This window comes from Panthera uncia (assembly GCF_023721935.1).
Source record: "Panthera uncia isolate 11264 chromosome A1 unlocalized genomic scaffold, Puncia_PCG_1.0 HiC_scaffold_16, whole genome shotgun sequence".
Classification (NCBI taxonomy): Eukaryota; Metazoa; Chordata; class Mammalia; order Carnivora; family Felidae; genus Panthera; species Panthera uncia.
Genome location: NW_026057576.1, coordinates 64,650,208 through 64,675,761, shown reverse-complemented (window position 1 = coordinate 64,675,761; position 25,554 = coordinate 64,650,208). Strand labels below are relative to the sequence as shown.

Below are 25,554 nucleotides of genomic sequence, written 5' to 3'. Positions count from 1 at the left end.
CTATTTCGGACAAACAGATTGATTTAGGAAAATAGCTAAGGTTTGTGTAAACAATACGAATGGCATAAAATTCCACATGGAAGTCATGGACCGTTGATGCTACTTAGCAATATAGTGGAGAGATTGGGAAGGTTAAATAGTTTAATTAATCTACCATTCTTCCGTGTGAAACTGACCTTCTTTCTCTTCTGTTTCAGTATCTTATTCTATCTCATACTCGTTTCAGAGAGTATTTCGGACTCTGAAATGAGTATTATTTCTTCAGGTCATCTTTGAGATTCTGACTTTCCACTTTGGCTTTCATACCTTGCATGTCTACACTCACAGACACATGTACATCCATTCAGTCATGTGCACATCTTCATGTAAGTACATGTACATAAGTATCTTCCCTTCACTTGTTGCTTCCTTTTACAACCTTCTGCTACCTCTTTTTGGCCCTGTGAACAGTTTATGGCCCCAGTTTGCATCTTGAATGGCAGCCTCTGATTGTCTTAGCACTGATGGGGTTCTCAGGAGAATGTGGTGGGAACCAGAAAGATAGTGACCTGCCGTGGAAGCTTCCCTTCTCTCACCGAGACAGGCATCTCAAAGAAGAGCCCGGGATTATTCCTTGTCACCGTTATTATTCCCTGAATGGGCTCTCACACTGTCTCTGGAGGGTAATCCAATACAGTGGCCGAAATAATCTGCTGAAAGTAATTCAGTGCCCAGTAACACGATGGGCTGCGAGCAAAAATTGGATCATGTGGCACAAAAAAGTAATAATATCCCAAGTTGGAGCAGTTTCCTTTGTCTTTGTCATATCAATAAGACCCTGTAAGTTTCAGATAGGTTTCAGTAGAGGTGGTATTTTAATAAAATATTTCTGTTGCAACAGAGTATAAGAAAAAGGCACAGACTGATAAGCTCCAGAGTGAGATTGACATGCTGAAGGAGCAGCTGCAGCTCACCAAGTCTCAGCTGGAGGCTGCACAGCACGCCCATGCTGTCAGGTTCTCTAAGGTACGGTACTGAGTTCGGAAACGGTGGGATGGTGAGAAGGATCGGGATTAATTCCTTTTAAATGTTTGGTGGAATTCACCAGTGAAGCCATCTGGTCCTGGTCTTTTCTTTGTTGGGAGGTATTTGATTACTGATTCAATCCCCTTATTCATTGGTCTGTTCAGATTTTGTTTTTCCATGATTCAGTCTTGGTAGGTTGCATGTTTCTAGCAATTTATCCATTTCTTTGAGATGGTCCAATTTGTTGGCATATAATCATATGCATAGTGGGCTATTATAATCTTTTGTAATTCTATAGTGTCCGTTGTAATGTCTCCTCTTTCATTTATAATTTATTTGAGTCCTTTTTCTTTTCTTGGTTAGTCTAGCTAAGAGTTTGTTAATTTTGTTTATCTTTTCAAAAGCTCCAACTCTTAGTATTGTTCATCTTTTCCATTGTTTTTCTGTTCTCTATTTTATTATTTCTGCTCTAATCTTTATATTTCCTTCCTCCTGCTAACTTTGAGCTTAGTTGTTTTTTTTTTTTTTCTAGATCTTGAGGCATAAAGTTAGATTGTTTACTTGAGATATTTCTTTTTTTCTTAATGTAGACGTTTTTAGCTGTGAACTTTCCTCTTAAAACTGCTTTTGCCATATCCCATACGTTTTCGTATGTTGTGTTTCCGTTTTTGTTTATCTCAAGATCTTATTTACTTCCCTTTTGATTCCTTCTTTGATGCATTGGTTGTTCAGGAGTGTATTGTTTATTTTCCACATATTTGTAAATTTTCATTTTCCTTCTGTTGCTGATTTCTTCTTCTTTTTCTTAATGTTTAGTTCTGGGAGAAAGAGAGAAAGCACAAGTGGGGGAGGGGCAGAGAGAGAGAGAAAGAGACAGAATTCAAAGCAAGCTCCAGTTTCCAAGCTGTTCAGCACCGAGCCCAATGTGGGTCTCAAACTCATGAACCAAGAGATCATGACCTGAGCTGGTCTGTCACTTAACCAAATGAGCCTCCCAGGCTCCCCCTTCCTGTTACTGATTTCTAGTTGCATACAATTGTGGTCAGAAAAGATACTTGATATAAATTCAGTCCTCTTGAATTTGTTAAGACTTGTCATCTAATGTATGATCTATCCTGGAGAAAGTTCCACATGAGCTAAGCAGACTGTGTGTTCTGCTGGATACTATCTGTTGGATATTATATGTCTATTGGGTCCATTTGGTATGAAGTGTTCAAATCCTGGGTTTCCTTATTGACTTTGTGTCTGGGTGATCTATCCATTGTTGAGAGTGGGTATTAAAATCCCCTATGATTACTGTGTTGCTGTTTATTTCTCCTTTTTGTTCTGTTAGTATATGCTTTATAAATTTAGATGCTGCAATGTTGGATACATAAATATTTATAATTCTTATACCTTCTTGATAAATTGATCTCTATTATTGTTAAGTAACCTTTGTCTCCTGACATCTTTCTTTTTTTAACGTAGGCATTTACAGCTATAAATTTCCCTCTTAGCACTGCTTTGGTTTCTCTTTTTTTTTTTGTTTTTTTTTGTTTTTTGGTATGTTGTGTTTTAATTTTCATCCATCTCAAAGTATTTTCTAATTTCCCTAGTGAGTTTTTCTTTGTCTCATTGGTTGCTTAAGAGTACAGTGTTTAGGGGCGCCTGGGTGGCTCAGTCAGTTAAGCGTCCGACTTCGGCTCAGGTCATGATCTCGCGGTTCATGAGTTCAAGCCCCACGTCGGGCTCTGTGCTGATGGCTCAGAGCCTGGAACCTGTTTCAGATTCTGTGTCTCCCTCTCTCTCTGACCCTCCCCCATTCATGCTCTGTCTCTCTCTGTCTCAAAAATAAATAAGCGTTAAAAAAAATTAAAAAAAAAAGAGTACAGTGTTTAATTTTTTAAGTATTTGTGAATTTTCCAGATTTTCTTCTGTTATTGATTTCTGGCTTCATTCCACTGTGGTTGGGAAATACACTTAGCACACTTTCAATCTTTTAAAATTTATTGAGAGGGGAGCCTGGGTGACTCAGTCGGTTGAGCATTCTATTCTTGATTTCAGCCCAGGTCATGATTTCATGGTTCATGAGATTTGAGCCCCGCATCGGGCTCTGCACTGACAGTGGGGGAGCCTGCTTGGAATTCTCTCTCCCTCTCTCTCTGCCTCTCCCCCTTCCCTCAAAATTAATAAATAAACTTAAAAATAAATAATTAAAATTTTTGAGACTCTTTTGTGACCTAACATTTGCTCTCTCCTGGTGAATCTTCCATGAGCGTTTAACAAGAATGTATGTTCTGCTGCTCTCGGGTGTTCTGTATATGTCAGACTAAGTTTGTTTATTGTGTTCAGTCTGCAGTTAGGTAAAAAAAAAAAACAACAAAAACAAAACAAAACAAAAAAACCCAAAACTGAAGGTCATTGAGAAATCAAAGGCTGATTGACTAGACATGAATTTAGCTTGTATAAATAGGAATTTGTGTTTTGGGAGTGAGATGGGGCTACTCTATCCAAATTGATACAGTATTGAGAATGGTTCTTCTGCTCAATAGACGTTTTCTTTTAAAGGATGTTTACATTTTACATATTGCATATCTACTATACAAGTTCATAGATCACCGAACTCTTGAGACTTTGGACCTCTGTGTTTGTATTTTAAGAGGTGTAAGGATGAAAGGATGCCATGTGCTGTTTTTGGTTTGGAAAAATCGCTGTGGACGTTGCCATTATATGAAGTGCTATTGCACACCTAACTGATACACTCAATACTAGCTGGAGCTATGTCCATTTATTTAAAATTTTGCACATGTCATTTATTTAAAATTTTGCTTCATATAGAACTTTTAAAACCATGCATTCAAATAATTTCAGGAATATGAAATGCAGAAAACAAAAGAGGAAGAATTTCTGAAGTTATTTGATAGATGGAAAGAAGAAGAAAAGGAGAAACTAGTTGATGAAATGGAAAAAGTCAAGGAAATGTTTATGAAGGAGTTTAAAGAATTGACCTCCAAGAATTCAGCATTAGAATATGTAAGTATTAAACCAAGTACTCCTCATAGTATTGGTAGGATTGTTGCCTTGAGAGGTAACATTAGAATGGCATTATGGCCAGTGGATCTAGAAATCACTTTATTGTGCCTTGGTCCAGACAGCCCCTTTCTTGAGAGTCCTGAGGGAGCTTGAGACATACAGAAGACAGAGCAAGTCAGAAAAGTCATTTCTTTGAAAGTGGGAGCTTTGGCTCCAAATGCATGTGCAGAACACTTGGTACATTTGAGGGGCTCCTGGCTGGCTCAGTCGGTGGAGCATACAATGTTTAATCTCGAGGTTGTGAGTTCAAGCCCCATGTTGGGAATAGGGATTAACTAAAAAACTAAAGATTATGGGGCGCCTGGGTGGCTCAGTCGGTTGAGCGTCTGACTTCAGCTCAGGTCATGATCTCACAGTCCGTGAGTTCGAGCCCCACGTCGGGCTCTGTGCTGACAGCTCAGAGCCTGGAGCCTGCTTCAGATTCTGTGTCTCCATCTCTCTCTGAACCTCCCCTGTTCATGCTCTCTCTCTGTCTCAAAAATCAATAAAGGTTAAAAAATTTTTAAAAATAAAATAAAATAAAATAAAATAATAAAGATTAAATAAATGTTAAAAAAAAAAAAAAAAGAACACTTGGTACATTTGGTACCCTTGGTCAGATCATAGAAGAGGGTCTCTGTTTCCTTAGCTCGTTAGGATAGCCAATAAGCCATAAGCCTCCTCCCTGAATTCTGAAGCTTTCTAAGTTCCAAAGGAACTTTCTGGAAAGACTGACACAGATCACCTATGTGGAAGAAGAAAGCCAACCCACAAAGACAGAAGTAGAATTTTTTTTGCCAGGTCCCTTCCTGGCCGGTGGGAAGGACAGCTGTTCTGAGCAAGCAGAATGTAACTAAATGAGTCTTCATCCCCTATAGGAGCAGTCTTGTTCCACACTGCCCTGGTCACATGCATAGACAGAGACGTGGCTTGCTGGGCTGGGACCTTAACCTCTGTGACAGTGATCGCTGTCCTCCAGCGAAGAATGACTTGAGCTGGATGGGCAGCCCAGTCCCGGGTCACCCTTGGGGAAAGGAAGCAAGATCCTTGAGCTCCCTCTAGGGGCCAATAAGTTTTACAAACTAAAATGGAAAGATATTTTTGGAATATGGCTCAAGGCCTTCTCTAAAGCGCCTTGAACTCTTGCATAGGGGTAGGGAAACCACAACCTGTGAACCGAATCTGACATACCACCCATCTTTGTATGGCCAGTGAGCCAAGAAAGGTTTTAATATTTCTAAATGGTTGAAAAAGGTCATAAGAAGAATATGTCACAACACATAAAAATTACATGAAGTTTACATTTCTGTGTCCATAAGTTTTATTGGCATACGACTACATGTGTTCCTTTACACTTTGTCTGTGGTGCTTTTGTGCTGGAGCCGTACAGGTGAGTGATTATCACCAAGGTCTTATGTGTCTCCCGAAGCCAGAATACCGTCTGGCTCTTTACAGAAAATTTGCCAGCCCCGCCATATCTTTATAAAGCAAACATGGCAAAATGTTAACAATTGGTCCAAATGGGTGTTCATTATATTATTTTTTCAACTTTTCTTTTTCCTTTTTTTTTTTTTAATTTTTATTTATTTTGAGAGAGTGCACAAGCACTAGCAGGGGAAGAACAGAGAGAGAATCTCAAGCAGACTCCATGCTGTCAGTGCAGAGCCCAATGCAGGGCTCAATCTCATGAACTGTGAGATCATGACCTGAGCCGAAATCAAGAGTCAGTTGCTCAATCAGCTGAACCACCCAGGTGCCCCTCAACATTTCTATAAGTTGTAATTTGCAAATAAAAAGTTGAAAGGGAATAAATTTGGATGGTTCACTGTGTCTTTTTTGTAGGGCTACAACTTCCTGTTGGTTCAGTCATTCCATATCACCTATCCTTGGTTGTTGTTTCTAAGCATCAGAACACCTAGGCAGTAATTTTTCTATCCGTGGTTTCTTTTTCGACCCCTGCACCAGGGACCTTTCCTGAACTCCTATCTGTGGTTCAAAGTGGGATGCCGTATAACCCACTGGTGGATTGCGATACTAACCAATTTAAGACTGGCTTCTCACATCTTCTTCATCAAGGCTGTACTCATTTTTCCCTTTGTGATAAGCTGCTAATTAGAGTTCTTTTGCCTAAGGTTCCATCCAGGATCCTGCCCCCAGCTCCCTGCTCCCGGGATAATTTTAATAGTGGATTGGGACTTTTCCCCACATAGGGCTTTTTTACTACTCCTACCTTTTTTGGGGGGTGGGGGGTAAAAAGATGGCTTTATTGAGATATAGTTTCTATACCATAAAATTCACCCACTTAGAGTACACAGTTTGGTAGTTTTTAGTATGTTCACAGGGTTGTGCATCCATCCTCATAGACGTTTTGGAATATTTCATCACCACGAGAAACCTTGTGCCCGTTGGCACTCCCTCCCCCAAGCCACTGGCAACCACAGATCTGCTTTCTGTCTCTGTGGATCTGCCTATTCTGGACGTTACGTGTGAATTGAATCATACAATATGTGATCTTTTGTGAGCAGCTGCTTCCCAGTTAGTATAATGTTTCTGGGATTCATCCACGTCATAAGGATGTATATACATCACTATTTCATTCCTGTAGTTGCCGCATGATTTTCCATTCCATAAATATCGTATTTCTTTTTCTTTTTTTTTATGTAGAGTTTCAGATTGTTTTTTAATTTAACTTTATTTTTTATTTTTTAAAATTTGCGTCCAAAATAGTTAATATATAGTGAAGCAATGATTTCAGTAGATTCCTTAATGCCCCTTACCCATTTAACCCATCCCCCCTCCTACAACCCCTCCAGCAACCCTCAGTTTGTTCTCCATATTTATGAGTCTCTTCTGTTTTGTCCCCCTCCCTGTTTTTATATTATTTTTGTTTGCCTTCCTTTATGTTCATCTGTTTTGTCTCTTAAAGTCCTCATATGAGTGAAGTCCTATGATTTTTGTCTTTCTCTGACTGACTAATTTCACTTAGCATAATACCCTCCAGTTCCATCCACGTAGTTGCAGATGGCAAGATTTCATTCTTTTTGATTGCTGAGTAATACTCCATTGTGTATGTATGTGTGTGTATATATATACATACATATATATATATATACATATATATATGGTATATATATATACCACATTTTCTTTATCCATTCATCCATCGATGGACATTTGGGCTCTTTCCATACTTTGACTATTGTTGATAGTGCTGCTATAAACATGGGGGTGCATGTGTCCCTTCGAAACAGCACACCTGTATCCCATGGATAGATGCCTAGTAGTGCAATTGCTGGGTCCTAGGGGAGTTCTATTTTTGGTTTTTTGAGGAACCTCCATACTGTTTTCCAGAGTGGCTGCACCAGCTTGCATTCCCACCAACAATGCAAAAGAGATCCTCTTTCTCCACATCCTTGCCAACAACCATGAATATCGTATTTCATTTGTCTGTTCATCAGTTGACAACATGTGGGTTGTTTACCCATTTTTATTTAGCTATAGATGGTTTTTAAAATTATTATTATTTTTTAAGTTTATTTATGTATTTTGAGAGGGACAGAAACAGCATGAGTGGGGGAGGGGCAGAGAGAGAGAATCCCAAGCGGGCTCCGTGCTGCCAGCCCAGAGCCCAACGCAGGGCTCAAACTCATGAACTGAGAGATCATGAACTGAGTGGAAACCAGGAGTTGGATGCTTAACTGACTGAGCCATCCAAGTGCCCCTAAAATTATTAATTATAATAGACTTCATTTTTTTAGAATAGTTAAGCTTACAGAAAAATTGAGCATCCAGTACAGAAAATTTCATGTAACACCCCCCTCTCCTACCCTGTACAGTTTTCCATCTTACTGACAACTTAGTCTGGTACATTTGTTACGGTTGATGAGCCAATACTGATATATTAGTATTAATTAAACTCCATACTGTGGTTCCACTTCTTTAGCTTTTACCTAATGTCACTTTTCTGCTCCAGGGTCCTCTCCAGGATACCACATGATATTTAGTTGTCACACCTCCTTAGCTTGTCTGAGACAGTTTCTCTGACTTGTTTTCAGTGACCTGGACAATTTTGAGGAGTACCTTACTTGTCAGTAGGACGCCCCTCTACTGGAATTCACCCAGGAGTCTTCTCTTGGTTAGACTGGGCTTATGGGTATGGGGGATGAAACCCTCACTGATAAAGTTACAGTTTTCATCACATCATCTGAAGGGTAATACTCTCTTCATGATTAATGGTTGTTGGTGTTGACCTTGATCACCCGGCTCAGGTTGTGTCGGTCAAGTTTCTCTGCTGAGAAGTCAGCCTCCACCAATTTCACACTGTACTCTTTGAAAAGAAGTTGCTGTGTTCAGCCCAGATTTAAGCAGGGGAGCGATGCTCCCCACCCTTTTGTTTCTTCAGTTAACGTATTACCTTCTGTGATTTTTCTGAGGGTTTTTTACCGCTGCTAACTTTAGGAATAACATAACAAGCAATAGGTAAAATTAAAACATGTTGTCCCTAATGGGTTTATGGATACAGTTGCACGATGATGGTGGCCTCACCACTCAATTGTCATGAGAACCTGGGCACCTGGCTGGCTCAGTCAGTCAAGCATCTGACTCTTGGTTTCGGCTCAGGTTATGATCTCACAGTGCATGAGTTCGAGCCCTGCATCGGGCTCCATGCTGACAGGGTGGAGCCTGCTTGGGATTCTCCATCTCCCTCTCTCTCTCTACCTCTCCCCTGCACATGCCCCCCTGCCTTCACCGCCTCTCTCAAAATAAATAAATAAGTAAATAAATAAACATTAAAAATTGTATTTATATTAGGAATACAAATAAGTAAAAAAATAAAAATAAATAATCATAAGAACCAGCTGCACTCAGTTCCTCTGTTCCTGGACACTGTTGTGTGCCCATCAGAAATTTTAAGACCCATTGTATAAGATTAGAAAGTTAGGTTGTCCTTTCTGTTGCAATCACCCTGTACATATGCTGTTGGAAAAACTGGAAAGCAGCAGAAAGAAAACCGGAAAACCAGTAGGTGGGAGAAGGAGAAAGCACAACAAGCATCTAGTAAGGATAGTCGGATTTAAACGTGGCTACATGTTGGGGCGCCTGGGTGGCTCAGTCAGTTAAGCATCCGACTTCGGCTCAGGTCACGATCTCACAGTTTGTGAGTTAGAGCCCCACGTCAGGCTCTGTGCTGACAATGTGGAGTCTGGAGCCTGCTTCAGATTCTGTGTCTCCCTCTCTCTGCCCCTCCTCTGCCCCTGCTCTCTCTCTCTCTCTCTCTCTCTCTGTCTGAAAAAAAATAATAAACATTAAAAAAAATTAAATGAAAATAAAAGTGGCTACATGTTCCCCAATTTTATTTGTGTTCAGTCTTTTAAAAGTATAAATATCTGCACCAGTGAGTTTGCATTTATTTTCTTTCATAGCAATTGTCAGAAATCCAGAAGTCCAACATGCAGATCAAGTCCAATATTGGCACATTAAAAGACGCACATGAGTTTAAAGAAGAACGTCCTCAGTATCCCCAAGATTTCCAGAATGTGATGCAACTTCTTGATAGTCAGGTATGTGCCAGTGGCCAGTAACTGCAGCTGGGGCCTGATTTTTCTTCCTGAAGCAGTTTACAGCAAGCATTTCCTACAAAAAAAGGGTTTGTCTCTTCCCATGACCATGAAGCTAGTTCTTTTCTTCTTGTCTCCTAATACACATATAATTAATCATAGCCGTTCATTAGATGCTTGTTGATTGACTAACAGATGCAGATATAGACTAGTTGGCAAAACTATTTCATTTTTGGCTAACACAGTATCAACTTGAATTGTGTGGGATTACCTTAGAGTTTATTTTTCGTATTTCAGAGGTAGGTCCCTGCTGTCAAAAGGCCTAGAAAGGCATAATGAAGCACTAACTTTATTTTTAGAGCTGAAATATCTGGCTGCATTGCTATACTGATGGTCTTCTTCATTTATGAAACCTAATTACAGGCATGTGGAAAGTGGCGTCCATAATCAGCACAGTTGTCATTCTGGCAATTTTCACCCTCCTGGTTTAGGGGAACATTGCTTTTTACCAGGAAACAAATGGAGATTAAAGTTTATGAATTTAGGATTTTGTTGAAAAAAATATTTGCAAACGACATATTGGATAAAGGATTAGTATCCAAAAACTATAAAGAACTTACCAAACTCAACACCCGACAAACAAAGAATCCAGTGAAGAAATGGGCAAAAGACGTGAATAGATACTTTTCCAAAGAAGACATCCAGATGGCAACAGACACATGAAAAGATGCTAAACATCACTCATCATCAGGGAAATACAAATCAAAACCACATTGAGATACCACCTCATACCAGTCAGAGTGGCTAAAATTAACAACTCAGGAAACAACAGATGCTGGTGAGGATGTGGAGAAACGGAACCCTCTTGCATTGTCGGTGGGAACGCAAACTGGTGCAGCTGCTCTGGAAAACAGTGTGGAGGTTCCTCAAAAAATTAAAAATAGAACTGCCCTACGACCCAGCAATAGCACTACTAGGAATTTATCCAAAGGATACAGGAGTGCTGATGCATAGGGGCTCGTGTACCCCAATGTTTATAGCAGCACTTTCAACAATAGCCAAATTATGGAAAGAGCCCAAATGTCCATCAACTGATAAATGGATAGAGAAGATGTGGTTTATATATACAATGGAATACTACTTGGCAATGATAAAGAATGAAATCTGGCCATTGGCAGCAACATGGATAGAAGTGGAGGGCATTATGCTAAGTGAAATAAGTCAGTCAGAGAAAGACAGATATATGTTTTCACTCATGTGTGGAACTTGAGAAACTTAACAGAAGACCATAGGGGAAGGGAAGGGGAAAAAATACTTACAAACAGGGAGGGAAACCATAAGAGACTGTTAAATATAGAGAACAAACTGAGGGTTGATGGGGAGAGGAGAAAATGGGTGATGGGCATTGAGGAGAGCACTGGTTGGGATGAGCACTGGGTGTTGTATGTAAGCGATGAACCACGAGAATCTACCTCCCCAACCAGGAGCACACCATACACACCGCGTGTTAGCCAACTTGACAATAAATTATATTAAAAAATATATACATATCATTTTAAAAAGTAAGCGTATTTTTGGAATACAGACCACTGCCACTGTTTCTTACGCTGCTGCTCACGTCTTGCCTCTCTCCCCGGCCATTGGCCTTCCACCGTGCAGCCAGGCCGGCCACGTCACTGTGCTGTCTTATCCTCCCACGGCTCCCCATTCTTCACAGAGCCAAGTCTGGAATCCTTAACCAGCAGCCAGAGTCCCTGAGGATCTGGACCCTGTGGTATCCCACACTGTTCTCGGCTTTACCTCAACGCTCCCAGCTGCACCAAACAGCTCATGGGTCCCAGGAGACAGCATTCTGTTGTTCTGCTTTTGCCCTTGTGGCTTTCTTTGTCACACACCTCTCAGTTTTCAGGACCTGCGGCTTAATTCTTCAGCTGGGGCAGCACCTCTTCTAGAGAGTTCTGGACCTCTGGGCTATTGCATTCGGGTAGCTCCCTCAAGCAGAGGTCCTGAGAAGGTCGCTCACATGCACCTTATGGGGGGGCTATCTATTGTTAGGTCCACTTTCCTCCTATTCAAGGCAGAGTGTGTCCCTCAGTCCTCGCCCACCCGGCCACGACAGCCCAGTGAGGCCCCTGGCATGTGGTAGGGGACTGCAAATTGTGTCTTGTATTGAACTGTTGACAGTTGCTCCCTGTGAGCTGGGCTCAGGAATTGAAGGACCTAATTATGAATCCCAAAGTCCCACCTAAAATTATTTTGTTTCCTTCCTGTGAGCTGTGTTGTCAGGTCAGAACCCAAGGCCTCAGAAGCCTTGGTGTTTCTTGGGGCACCTGGGAGACTCAGTCAGTTGAGTACCTGACTTTGGCTCAGGTCATGATCTCACAGTTCGTGGGTTCAAGCCCCACATTGGGCTTTGTGCTGATAGCACAGAGCCAACTTCGGATTCTCTGTCTCCCTCCCACTTTCTCTGCCCCTCCCCATCTTGCACTCTCTCTCTCTTAAAGATAAATAAATAAACATTAAAAAAAAAAAAAAGAAACCCTGGTGTTTCCTTTTAGCTCCTTTGACTGCCAAACTAGCACCTATTTTTGAAAACAAAATTTTATTGGAACATAGCCATGCCCACCCATTTATGTATTATCTAGTGGATGTTCTCCTACTGCTGGTAGTGGTGACTGAGTCCTTTGGCCCCAGAACCTAAAATATTTACTATTAGTCCCTTAAGAGAAAATGTTTGCTGACCCCTGCCTTAGAGTTTAAGATGATAACCACGTGCAAATGTATTTAGACACTTTTGAACGTCTGTAATCTAAAAAATGCTTGCTAAAATTTTACCAAGTAGGTAGTTGGGTTCCAGAGGTACTCACTACAAAGGAAGTTTCCATTTTGAGTCAATTTTATTGCACATAAATTACTGTTGTTTTACTGTGTCGTAGGAAAGCAAGTGGACCGCCCGAGTTCAAGCTCTTCACCAAGAACACAAGAAAGAGAAGGGTCGGGTAAGACTAAGAAGCCAGGGTCTGTCGGTGGGTCATTTTTTAAAAGAATATATGTTTTTTCTCTATGGCGAAGGTAGTGTTTATCTGCTTAACAAATTTTATGGAGAAATGTGTGACAGAAATGAAAATTATAATTTCTACACCAATGATAACCACTGCTAACTACTTCGTTGTAACTTCTTTTGGTCTGTTTTCTGTGCCATAAATGTAGCATTTCTGTATGTTTTGAAACCCATACTTAGGGTCTTACAAATTTTGAATCATGCTTTATCACTGTGTACACTTCTCACTTAATAGATTGTAAACTTTCTTCTGTTTTTTTGGGGATTTGTTGTTTTTTTAACATTCTTGTGTGTGTGTGTGTTTTAATTGTTTATTTGCTTTTGAGAGAGAAAGAGAGACAGAGAACCAGCAGAGGAGGGGTAGAGAGAGGGAGACACAGAGTCTGAAACAGGCTCCAGGCTCTGCACTGTCAGCACAGAGCCTGATGCAGGGCTCAAACCCATGAACCATAAAATCATGACCTGAGCCGAAGTCTCAACCAACTGAGCCACCCAGGCTCCCCATTATTCTCGTGTTTTTAAAAATATTCTTCAAAATCATAATTTTTTTAATGGCTATAGAATGATCTTGTAGATGTATCGTAAGTTATTATTAATCATTCCTTTATTGCTGAACCCATCGTTTCTGATTTTTTCACATTGCACGTCAGTAGTCTAAATAATCTTTAATTTTATTAAAGATAATTTAATTTGGGGCGCCTGGGTGGCTCAGTTGGTTGAGTGTCTGACTTTGGCTCAGGTCATGATCTCACGGTCCGTGAGTTCAAGCCCCGCGTTGGGCTCTGTGCTGACAGCTCAGAGCCTGGAGCCCGTTTCGGATTCTGTGTCTCCCTCTCTCTCTGCCCCTCGCCTGTTCATGCTCTGTCTCTCTCTGTCTCAAAAATAAGTAAACATTAAAAAAATTAAGAAAAAAATAAAGATAATTTAATGTGAACAATTCTTCCATTTTAGTGAAAACAGTTTGATTATAATACTGCCTTTCAGCTGAGTACATCCCAAATTTAAGCATGATTGCACTGGTGCAGAAAATCTAAAGTACTTTTATTTGAAACAGGAAAACTTGGATCTATCTTTTCACTTCATATGTACGTTGTAGCCCTGTGTCTGCTGTGTCTTAGTCGGTTTGGCTGCTATAACAAAATACGGTAGACTGGGTGGCTTACAAACAACAGATATTTATTTCTCATAGTTCTGGGGCTCTAGGGATTGAGCAGAGAGTTTGTTAAAGTGAGGTCATGGCTGCGTGTAGGTGTAAAGCCCATGTTGATTTCTCCAGCCTAAACTACCCTCTGAGCTCCGGATGAGATAGCCAGCTTTGTACTTGGTATCTCCTCGGGCTTCCCAGGTGTCATATGTCTCAGATGAGGTGCTCGGGCTCGTCCCCAGATGTGGTTTTCTGTTGTTCAGTGGCATCCTGGTCTGAGCAGTCAGGAGCACGCCTTGAGCCGTGTCTCCCTCAGCACCCAGCGCGGGGGTATCAGCAGGGCCTGCCGCGTGTCTCATATCCACGTTCTTCTGTCCATTTCCATTGCTCCTACCCTCCACCGAGCCCCCGCCATTTTGAAAAGGACCCTGTAACTGGTCTCCCAGTTCCAACCTTCCCTTTTCCCAGTTTGCTCTCCAAGGAGCAGACAAGACCATCTGGCTGCTGGCCACCACCTGCCACCTCATCCCGGATCCTCTCTCCGAACCTACACTTTCTGACCACAATCGCCTTCGGGACACTTGTAGAACGTGCCAGCCTTTTTCTCTTCACACAAGGTCTTTGCTGCTGGGACATCCTTCCATTTGCTCTTCACATGGCTGTCCTTCCCCTCTGTATTAGTGTTCTGTGCCTCGTAGCAAATTACCAGCAATTCATCTTCTCCAAGTGTCCGTGAGCACAGGCCTGGTGGTGTCCTGTGCTCGGAGTCTCACAGCTGCATTTGGGACGTGGGCTTGGCTGCTTTCTCATCTGGGGCTCAGGGTCATTCCAGGCCCGTTCAGGTTATTGGCAATATGCAGCTCCTTAGGGTTAACAGTAGGATCAGGACCCTTAGTTCCACAGCTCACTACCCAGCTGTCGACTTTTTCAAGGCCAGCAGGAGAGAGGCGCTCGCCTGACTAAGGCCCGTGCAGGATAATCTCCCTTTGCATTAACTCAGAGTCAGCAGATTAGGGACTTAAAAAAAAAATTTTTTTTTAATGTTTATTTTTGAGAGAGAGACAGAGAGAGCCTGAGCAGAGGAGGGGCAGAGAGGGAGGGAGACACAGAATCCAAAGCAAGCTCCAGGCTCTGAGCTGTGAGCATAGAGCCCAACGTGGGGCTCAAACTAATGAGCCATGCATGACATCATGACCTGACCCGAAGTCGGACGCTTAACCTGCTGAGCCACCCAGGCGCCCCAGACTGGGGGCTTTAAATGTATCTGCTAAGTCTCTTCACGTTTGCTGTCTTGTGTTGGTTAGAAGCACATCTCAGACTCTAACCAGCTCATGTCTTCGAGTCTGCTCTTGCTGCTATAACAAAATACCATAGACTGGGTGGCTTTAAACAAGGGACGTTTATTTCTCACTGTTCTGGAGGCTGAGAAGTTGCACAGTCAGGGGGCCGGCTCAGTTCCTGGTAAGAGCCCTGTTGCAGATGCCTTGTCACTGTGTCTTCATGGGGCAGGGAGAGAGCAAGAGATAGCTCTCTGGTTTCTTTTAAGAGCACTAATCCCATCATGAGGACCCTACCCTAATTCATCCAAACCTAATCACCTCCCAAAGGCCCCACCTCCTAATACATCACGTGGGGGATTAGGGCTTCGACACATGAATGGAGGGGCGGACACAAACATTCAGTTCATAACTCTACCAAGAGAAAGGTTTTACGCAGGGTGTGTAGTCTGGGGGTACAAACTTGAGGGCCATTTAGAATTCAGCCCCCCTCTTGCCTTAGCTTACAAGTCATCTGACACCATCTAAGTAGGTAGCCTCCTCCCTTACGGTTCCCATCATGTCATAAGTGTAACTCTGATTGCCGTTTCACATAGTTAGATTATTTATTCACTTGTTTACTGTCTCTGATCGGATCACTAGCCCTGCGAGGGAGGGACTCTGCCTATCTGGTTCTCTGTTGTATTCCCAACGTTGACTAACCTAAAGTGTGATTGGCATTCATTAAATATTTGCCGAATGAATGTGGAAGGTTGCTAGTCGGCCAACAAGGAGATCATTCAACCTTGTTATGGATGGAGGAATGCTGATTGGAGGGGTCAGAAGAGCAGGGTTGAAAGAGTCATCTGTTGGTATGAGCACAGGCCCCTGGTATGAACCCGGGCCCCCTTAAACTCAAGGCCATGCTGGTCTACCTTGTTGCCCTGCTCACCTGTCATGCTTCAGGCACTGAGTCAGCTTGAGAGAAGAGGCAGTGACAACTTAGAGCGGTTGCTTTTCTGGGAGAATGTTCTAGCTTCCCTTCAAGATGCTCTAAGGTAGTAGTTCCTAACCAGGATGCACTTCAGCATGACCAGAGGCTCTTTCCCAAAATACTCTTGCCCAGCTCCACTCAGTGAGATTCTGATTTAGTCTAGGATGGTTTCTGTTTTGGATCCATGGTTTGAACAACTGCTCTTATGATTTGAGGTTCAACTCTTGTCCTTCAGGACGTCTTACAGCGTTGGTATCTAGGGACAGAATTCAGGCCTCCTTTCGAATGCGGATGGTGTTTAGTCCTTGCTCCTTTAAAGCCTCCTGTGCTCCAGACCGTTGTAGGAGTTCCGGTGGCCCTCCGGCCAGAATAGAGTGCAGGTTGCAGAGTTGTACTCTTGGCCACTGCGAGGCGTGATGGAAAGATGGACTGTTGGTGGTTTGGTGGAGGGAGGAGAGGCCTTCCCTGGTTCCGAGTCGGCTGAGCTGCCCCAAGTATTGGGAGTGTGGAGAGTCTGTGTTGCCGCTAGGCTACGCTGCTCCATTGTCTGTTGGTTTTGCCTGTTCAGAAGCTGCTTTTCTCCTTCCTTAACTTCTCTTAAACCCTAACAGAGGGGAGAATTCAATCAGGTTTAGTAATCTTTGCCTGAGACCTAACTATTAATTATTCCACATGATTGCTGCCTACTGTTCCTACAATGCACATATTGTATTTCTCTGTTTAAGGGAAGTTGTGATTGCCAACTTTTTATTGCTTTACCTAGGCCTCTTGGCAGCTCTTTGTTTTTTTTTTTTTAAATAACATTGGTAGGAGTTCAAAGGGAGTCACAGATAAACGATGGCATGCGCTTTTGACCCGACAGAAGACTGTAGAGCTTGGGAGGTTGTATGGTGGTCACATAACAAAAGGAAAGGAGGACAGAGTACTGTGTTCTGGTAGAGAAAAGAGCATAGTGCTTGGAATGGTAGGAGGTCACAAGAAATGGGCTCAAGAGCTCCAACTTTCTGAAATAATCTGTGGCTGTCCCTTGCTTAGACTGTTCTCTCAGCAGACTCTTTTCTGGGCTTTTCTAGTCCATTCTCAATTCCAATATCAAAATGTTGCCAACCCTTAGCTTGTCCTGTGTCTCCATCTTCTGGGAGTCTGGACGGACTCTACATGTTGTTGATCAGAAACTCCTACCCAGACCCCTGGACATTTTCACTGGCTTTTCCTTCTATTTTCCAGCTCAGCATTTCCCAGACTGCTTTGGGGCACTCTCCTCATGGTCTGTAGAAAATGTGGGGAAGGTTGTTGGCAGTGTTCTCCTGGGGGAGGTTCTTGGCATCTGCTAGGACACGAAAGGTTCTTCTTCATCCTTACTCAGGAAACCTTTTCCACTTGGTTCAACCCAGTGCTTGTCTCACCTTCTCTGGGCACAGAGCACTCCAGTGGGAAGACCATGCAATGTATTGAGAGAGAGCATTAACTTGTTGTTGTTGTTTTAAATGTAAATAGATTTTTTTAGAGCAGTTTTAAGTTCACAGCAACACTGAGCAGAAAGCACAGAACGTTCCCAAATACCCCTTCCCCCCTCTATACGCACAGCCTCCCCCATTATCAACATCCTGCACCACGGTGGTACCTGTGTTGGAATTGCTGGGCCTACATTAACACATCATTGTTACCCGAAGTCCATAGTTCACATTAGGGTTTACTCCTGGTATTGCACTTCCTATTTCTATAGATTTTGACAAGTGTCAAATGACATGTAGCCACTGTTATAGCATCATACAGAATGGTTTCACTGCCCTAAAAATTCTCTGTGCTCTGTCTATTCATCCCACCCTCAACCCCTGATTTAAAAAGCCAAGCAAGTTGGGAAATGCTGCTTTAGACGCTCTTTGTATTTCTCCTAGGCACGCTCACCGGCCCCCTTTCTTTGGCCTACACAACCTTCTCCATTTCCAGGGTGTAGGCTTGGAATGTCCTTAGCTCCAAGGACCCATGTGTTTTTCCCCTCTGTTTAATGAGTAGTGAAATTGCTTTAATAATCTTTCCCTAAATTATTGAAAGCAAATTCTTCCTGAAGGTTTTTATGTCCAGTATATGATTCCATTTCCTGAAATGAAATCTCTGAAGATGAATCTGTTTATGAATCTTTGTATCTTTCTGTTCTCTGTGTCCCTCCCACGCTCCTCCCTCCTTCCACCTTCCTTTTCTCAGCGAATATTTATTGGGAACCTGCCAAGGGCCTGAGATGGTACTTGATCATTGGACATGTGAATAATTAAGGTGGACTCTCCACCCCAGGCACATGTGGACGCCTGAGGGTTCAGGACCGCATTGGGTTGCAACCACTCTGTGAGGTGGAGTGGGGGGGCCCTGACCCTTTATCAGTGCTCATTCTTGTGGTATTGCATGCGGTGTGCTCAGGTGCACACAGCTGTTCATGCTATCAGTGTTGTGTGTCGTGGGTCACAAGCTCCCCAGGAACGAGATGAAGCCCTCATACAGCCAAGGCCATGGTATACAGTACCCAAAGATGGATTCAGTGACTTGATGTGCACAGATAACCTAAGGCCAGCAAAGAGCCACAGGGTGTATACATACAAACCACAGAATGGAGACATTTCACATACAGTTTGCAGACCGATGCCTTGATTTTTTTTTTTTTCCAGCTCTTGTCACATATAGAGAAACTTCGAACCTCCATGATAGACGATCTAAATGCAAGTAATGTTTTCTACAAGAAAAGGATAGAAGATCTAGGGCAGAGACTCCAGGAACAGAATGAACTGATTATCACGCAGAGACAACAGGTATTTGGGGCTATATATTGGCACTGTTTTTCCTTAAGTAGCGCAATTTATCTAAGAACATTTTGTTTTATTTTAGAGCATTTGTAAGTTGGATAAGATAAAGGAGGTAGGATATTTTCTTCCATATGGTTGTTTGTAAAAGCACATCCAGTAGTTTTTTCAAGGTATTTTTAAAAACCTGTAAAGAGCAAGCAGATTTATTCAACTGGAATTTAGAATAAATTTGAAGAGAAGAATTTCTCTTCGTGATTACTTTGAGAAGAAGCCCAACCCAAATGCTGCTTCTATAAAACTTTTGCCTTCATGTCTCTAAAGTCCATTTGTCCCCTGTCTTTGGGGGATTTCATGAAAAAAGTTAATTTGCTAAGTACAGTTATCTTGTCCATTATCTAGCATGTCCCTATCCGGTTTCAAACATGAATCGTTAGAAAACTGTTTTTCTTTGCAGATTAAAGAGTTTACCAGTAGACCATTAAACAGTGTCAGTGAACCCAAAGGTGAGTGGACCAGGATCCCAGTGTTGGAGGCAAGGCGGGCCTCCCTAACCGTGCACCAGTCATCAGAAGAATGTGGGGTCCCGATGGTTGACAGGCACTAAGATGACATTCCTGTGGTGACTTTAATTTTAGCAATCTGTTACTGAGATCCAGAAAGTTGAAGAATTTTAAATACCTAGACTGTTGTTGAATGGCCTTATATACTTTTTATCAGAATACTGTTATGCACAAAATGCATCCTTAGTAACCATACCTCTGGACTGATGTGCCATAAGGTGAATTTACAGTTAAAAGCAAAAGGTCTAGAGACAGACTGGGCTCGGCGCCCATCTCCGGCATTGTGCGGCTCTGTGAGTCTCTGCCTCAGTTTCCTCAGCTCTAAAGCTGGAGTATGAAGAGTTAGCTACATCATAGTCTTGTTATGAGGATTACATGGGAGAGCATACATAAAGTGCACCTGTTAAACACTGGCAACAACTATTGTTAATGACCCTAACCTCAGTTTCTCTAAAGTACTGGAGAGGCTTCCTGTGTCATTCTCAGCCATGGCAGTTGGAGATTAAAGATTTATTCTAGGCACAGTTGGGGCACAGACAATCCCCGTCTCATTCAGGAGCGAGTCTAGAAGGGATGCTGGAGCCAGAAGTGCAGGGTTTCCTGATAAAGCGTAAAATTTACCTTTGGCTGGACCCCTTTCAAATAATCCAAGGTCCTGCTTGTCTCAGGTTGTTAAAGGGGTACTTGTCTGCTTGAGGAGCACAGGTTGGGGATTGGTAATGGGTGCATGAGCTACATTTCCTCCTTGAATCTGGGGGTCCTGGGGGTTCATTGACCTACATACTTGGTTCCCTCTTGTTTTGAGATAAAGCTTTGAGAAGGGCTATTGTCCCCTATAACTTCTCTTCAAACGGTGAGAGTCCAGGTAGTGAGCAATACCTATATAATTACTTAGCATAAATATTTGACTGACCATAATTTTAGGAAAAAGTTTTATAAGGATTTATGTTAAACACCTTTACTCTGTTGGATGAGTGACTATATGTTGGTAAATTTTTTTTTTCCTGAGGGAAAAGATTAGTATAAGGGCTGGCAAAATATGACCCATAGCTTGTGATTTTTGTTATTAATTAATTAACTTTTTTATTTCAGGGAATCCTTTAACCTGGCAAACATTCGAATCTAAGCCAACTGCCCCAGCTGTATCTAGTAAGTTTCTATAATAGCCTCAGGGTTCAAAAGATACTTTAATAGTGCTAAACCAATACATGACTTATTATTTTTAGAGACTCTTCTTTGAAAACCAGTGTGTTTGCAAAGTATATAATAATCTATTTTGATTCCTGGCTTTGACCTAGTTCTAAAACCCAAGACAAGACTGTAAATATCTATGTAATTTTGTGGTGATTTTTGGTTAGCCATACCTAACCTATTATTTGTCAGGTCTGTTCTCTGTGTCCCTCCCATGCTTGTACTTGTGGGTTTACAATGTGACTGTGTGGGGTGGCCACCACATTTTGGCATCGCTGAGGGTCAGTGCTGCAGGCTTTGACCTGGTGTTCCGTCAGTCACTCACTTGAGGAGGGCTCGGCAAGTCTGTCTTCCGGAACCATCAGGGTTTGGCTATAATCCACAAAGACATAATCTGAAGAGTTTAGAAACGGAAAGATTGTTTTCCTAATAATAGTTAAACAGTTGAAATATTCTTATTATTCTTTTAGTCCATTCAGGAAAGCGTAAGGATGGAGGAAGTAAGGGTGATCCTGGACAAGAGAGGACGTGCGTGCAAACAGGGATCAGAATACCAGGGAAGGGTTCAGGCTGAGGCTAGGCGCTGAGTGACGGTACCATTCATATGGGCCCAGGACAGTAGTGATGAGCATGTTTGGGAATTTGGCACAATTGACTGGGAAATGCTAATGGTTTTCACCGCTCAGTCTTCTCAAATGCTTCTGGAGGCCTCTTGATGTTACTTCTGCAAGCAGAAGAGGGTGAGAAGTGCTGAGGAGGGAAGGGCAGGTTCGTGCCAAGAGTGGGGTTGAGGGGATGGTAAAAGCTGGGCTTACATCTTATGGAAAAAATGCATTTTGTAGAAGGATGACAAGGTTAAAAGGCATTAAATTGTTATTGTTCATACTTTGTACTTGGCACAGTATTGGAACAATCTTTTGTTCCACTAAAACTTTATTTACAAAGACAGATGGTGGACTAGTATGTTCCATGGGTTTTACTTTTGCAAACCTTGATCTAGATTATGAAAGTTGCAAATGGCTTTCAGGATCTTGTTTCTAGGGTCTGTGTATGTCATTTACACACAGCTAGGAGTTGAACACTTTCACCAGTGGCCGTTGTAAAGACAAAAATGTATGCCCATGGAGGAAGCTAAGGCTTGTGGCCAGTATTTTTCAGAGTAGGATTAGAATTAAAGATCTATCGTAATAAGCTAGTGGAAGAGAAAACTGATAGACAAATACATAGTCCAGAGAGGAACCTCAGGTAAGAATTGTCAAATATTGGAAGGGAGGCTGTGGAATCTAATTTTCTGACGATATTTTAAAAGTAGAAAGCATTTAGTCTTCCTTGAATCAGACTTCTCTCTAAAGGCTTTGACTGAGTTAATGCCTTCTCACAATGTGTTCCAGCCCAGTGATTGGATTTTTAAAATTTATTTATTGTACATGAACGTTCATATCAGCATTATTCACAACAGCCAGAAAGTAGAAACACCCAAATACCCGTCATCTAATGAATAGATATATAAAATGTGGTCAGTCCATACAGTGGAATTGGCTGATGCTAACATGCGATGTGCAACACAGATGAACTTTGAAAATGTGGTGTTAAGTGAAAGAAGCCATTTACACAGGACCCCAATGTTTGAGTCCATTTTATATGAAATGCCCCAAAATGAGGCAAATCCACAGAGACAGAAAGTAGATCAGTGCTTGTCAGGGACCGTGGGTAGGAAGAAATGGGGAGTCGTGGCTAATGGATGTTTGGGTGCGTGTGATGAAAATGTTCTAACATTAGTAGTGGTTATGGTTATACAGCTCTGAGTTCACTAAACACCACTGAATTCTGTATTTTCAAAGGGCAAACCGCATTTCAATAAAGCTGTTACAGAGAATTGGTTTAGGTTAGCTGGTGACTGTCACCTGAAACATTTGTCCCTTAGGATCTGTATATATCTTGACTTATTGGAGGAGTGCTTGATTATCAAGTTGAGATGCTTATGCTTTTGTTACGGGAGCCTGTGAGCTTTCTCTCTTTGTGCTGTTTCAGTGACTGCCTCAGCCCCACAGACTTTGGATGCTAAACCAAGTCTAACAATGGCACACGGTAAGTTTCAGCCAAGTCTCAGCATTTTATGTGCAGTTTCTGCCCTGAGTCAGAGAACTTATTAACTAAAAGTGCTTCTGTGGGGGTAATTATGCAAAACAAAACAGAAGACGTTTTAGCAAATGCAAAACAGTTAATAAAACTACAGCCTTCATATGTAATATTATCATAAACTGTGAATATACCTACTAAAGGCATAAAGTAAAACCTGTATATGTTGCTGGACTCACAAGCAGAGATTTTTAACTTTGAGTAGTACTTTGATTATGTGTGATTTCGGGCGGAAAGTAGTAGGTGTTGGGTAAGAAGGTGATTTTCTACTAGACCAGCCAACCAGCACGTGCCACAGGGCATGTGTGACTGTTTTTGTAACTTTCAGTGTGGCAGCAAATCACCTTTTTTAAACAAACAGTTTCAGCGATTGGTTGGAAAAATCTAGAAAAGACATGTGACAGAAACCAAAGGGAAAAGTAGGAACCACTGGTGGAAATCACTGCCAGGAGTCCATTCTTGGACCAGGGGCACAAGGATGATAATTGTTAATCACATGATCCAATAGATAGGGTGAATTTTTGTAGCCGTATTTTATTTTTATACTATTAAAGTGTTTACAGTCTTTGCAAGCATGTTTTTAGTACATTGTTTTCCTGTGGTCACCTGTGTATTAACTGAATTAAAATGGGAGAGGAATCAACTTTTTTCTGCTATCTACAAATGCTTCTGGAATGTAAATGATTACTTCATTGCATTTTAGTTAGACTTAAATCCATGGTCAGTCATATCAGACTTTGTGTCTTCAGAAGTGTTGTGGTTCATATGATCGTGGCCTTTTGTAATTATCTCTTTGCTCACTGATGGACTCATGAAGTGTTTATTGCCCCTCACTTTTTTTTTCCAAAGGTCATTTCAGGCATTTCAGGAGGATCAATACCCTTGAGCATATGTGTTCACACTATGTGATGCATAAATTCCCTACTTAGTGGGTGTTATTATTGGCAAGTGTTTATAGAACACTCGGGTTTTCTCCCTCTGGGCCAGTAAAAGAGATAAAATGTATGTTACATCTATGTCAATTTGCTTTAATATTGAATAGACAAGAAAACTTCCCCTGGCAATTGCTCTCTACTCATATTCTTTATCTTGGGTCTAAAATCTCTGTCTTGCCTTCTTTTTCAGGGTTGATTTTTATAATGCATTGCCGACTGCTTCTCTGTACTTTCACAGCGTGCTATAGTTTCTTCTTCTGTCTTTTGTTACTTTGTTATCATTAGCCTTTTGTGTGACAGTGTCTGAGGTCTACATTTTCTTTGTTAAAACAAAAAATATAAATATTTTTGGCACCCCTATAGTAAGTATGTTTAGTATTTTGGACCCCATAGTAAGTATGTAAGTAAGTAAGTAAGCTGTCTGGAGTTAATTCAAGAGTCCTGACAAATCCATCAGTTTCAAAGCACTGTGTTCCTTATGGACTTTGCCCTGATTGGAGCTGGACTGCATGAACCAGCCATGCCCCCTTGTTGGCATCTGCTGGGATTAAAATGCTAGTTTTAAATGCCAGCCAGACCTGGCATGAGGCCTGCAGTCTTTGGATTGGGATCTGAGCTGATTTGTGAGCATCTCAATGGGCAGGAGCAAGGAGGAGGCTAGTACGGGGGCCCACTGACCTGCCCCCCACCCCCAGCCATGGCAGTGTCCCCAACGGTAGGGGTGGGGGAGGGGGCAGGGAGAGTAAGTCTGTATTGCATAACATTATTTAGGCCGATTACGTCTCAGTCTTTCCTTTTCCATCTCAGAGCTTGATGAGGTTTTTTACTGTGAGAAATGTCGTGATTACTCACTGTCTTAGGTTGGAGATCTGCAGGTGGGAGGTTATTGGGCAGTGCTCTTGGACAACCCCCGTGAGAGAAGACGTGGGTGGAAGGGGACGTTGAACCCAGATACAGCTGCAGTGGAGGCCTCGTCAGATCTCACCGGGGGCTTTAGAGCTGGGATGGGCAGTTCAGAATTTTCCTGGATCGAGCGATCAGTTACAAGATGTGGGCTGTCCCAGAGAGGAGGCAGGGGTGTAGGCCACTCCTTTCAGCCAAGACAAAGCAAAAAATAGAAGCAAAAGGTAACAGGAACGCACTAGATGTGAATTAATGGTGCAGATGAATTATTTGGCTGAGCATAGAGTATGCAGAAGAGATTTGAAGGAAGTAAGGTTGGTTGAGACTGTTCATGGCAAGCGCCGTGTGCCAGACTATAGCTGTTCAGGCCGTTCTTGTGACATTATGTAGCTTCTGAATGTTCTTGAGGCTGGGTGTGGCCAGACTTGGAGGGCTAAGCTTGCGGAAGCTTAGCCTGACCAGAGTGTATTCAAAGAATCAGAGCTGGAGAGACCAGCTGGGGCTCGAGTAGTGGTCTACAGGAGATTCTTCACCTAGGAATTGGGGTTGAGGTTTTGAAACAAGAGGGGGCAGACATACCAGCCATTCCCGGGAATTGGTGGAAAGGTACAGGTGCAGATGGTTCAGGCGAGGATGAGGGAAGGGTTAAGAACACGATGAGCTCACGGAGACCGTGCCATTTAGAGGACTCTGGGAGACAGATGCAGCCATTGCCAGTGGGAAGGCACATGGCTTCATGGCCAAGAGCCTAGACTTTGAAGGGAAGCAGACAGTCTGGATTCATAGTTGACTCAGGAAGCCGTAGGTTTGGGTTTCCCTGCCTGACAAATGGGGAGAGTAGTATTGGCTACTTTGGTGGGCTGTGGTGAGGATCAGGTGAAGCAGGACCTTTGGAACAGGAGCCAGTGAGCAAGCCCTGGCCAAACGTTAGCTTCTGGGGTGCGGCCGACAAGTGCCAAAGG

The 25,554-nt window shown here is 42.3% G+C and overlaps 1 protein-coding gene across 3 annotated transcripts in view; it reads left to right on the top strand.

The window, feature by feature from the left end:
- Positions 1-25,554, top strand: part of DZIP1 (DAZ interacting zinc finger protein 1) — a 52,975-nt gene that overhangs the window by 10,209 nt on the left and 17,212 nt on the right. For 2 of the 3 annotated variants that reach the window (XM_049647148.1, XM_049647147.1), the window contains exons 4-11: positions 881-1,005; positions 3,856-4,017; positions 9,480-9,617; positions 12,551-12,613; positions 18,730-18,870; positions 19,319-19,367; positions 20,517-20,573; positions 22,647-22,703. In XM_049647148.1, coding sequence (XP_049503105.1) covers positions 881-1,005; positions 3,856-4,017; positions 9,480-9,617; positions 12,551-12,613; positions 18,730-18,870; positions 19,319-19,367; positions 20,517-20,573; positions 22,647-22,703 — 792 coding nt within the window. The remainder of the gene's footprint in view (positions 1-880; positions 1,006-3,855; positions 4,018-9,479; positions 9,618-12,550; positions 12,614-18,729; positions 18,871-19,318; positions 19,368-20,516; positions 20,574-22,646; positions 22,704-25,554) is intronic. The other variant, XM_049647150.1, reaches the window with a different exon arrangement.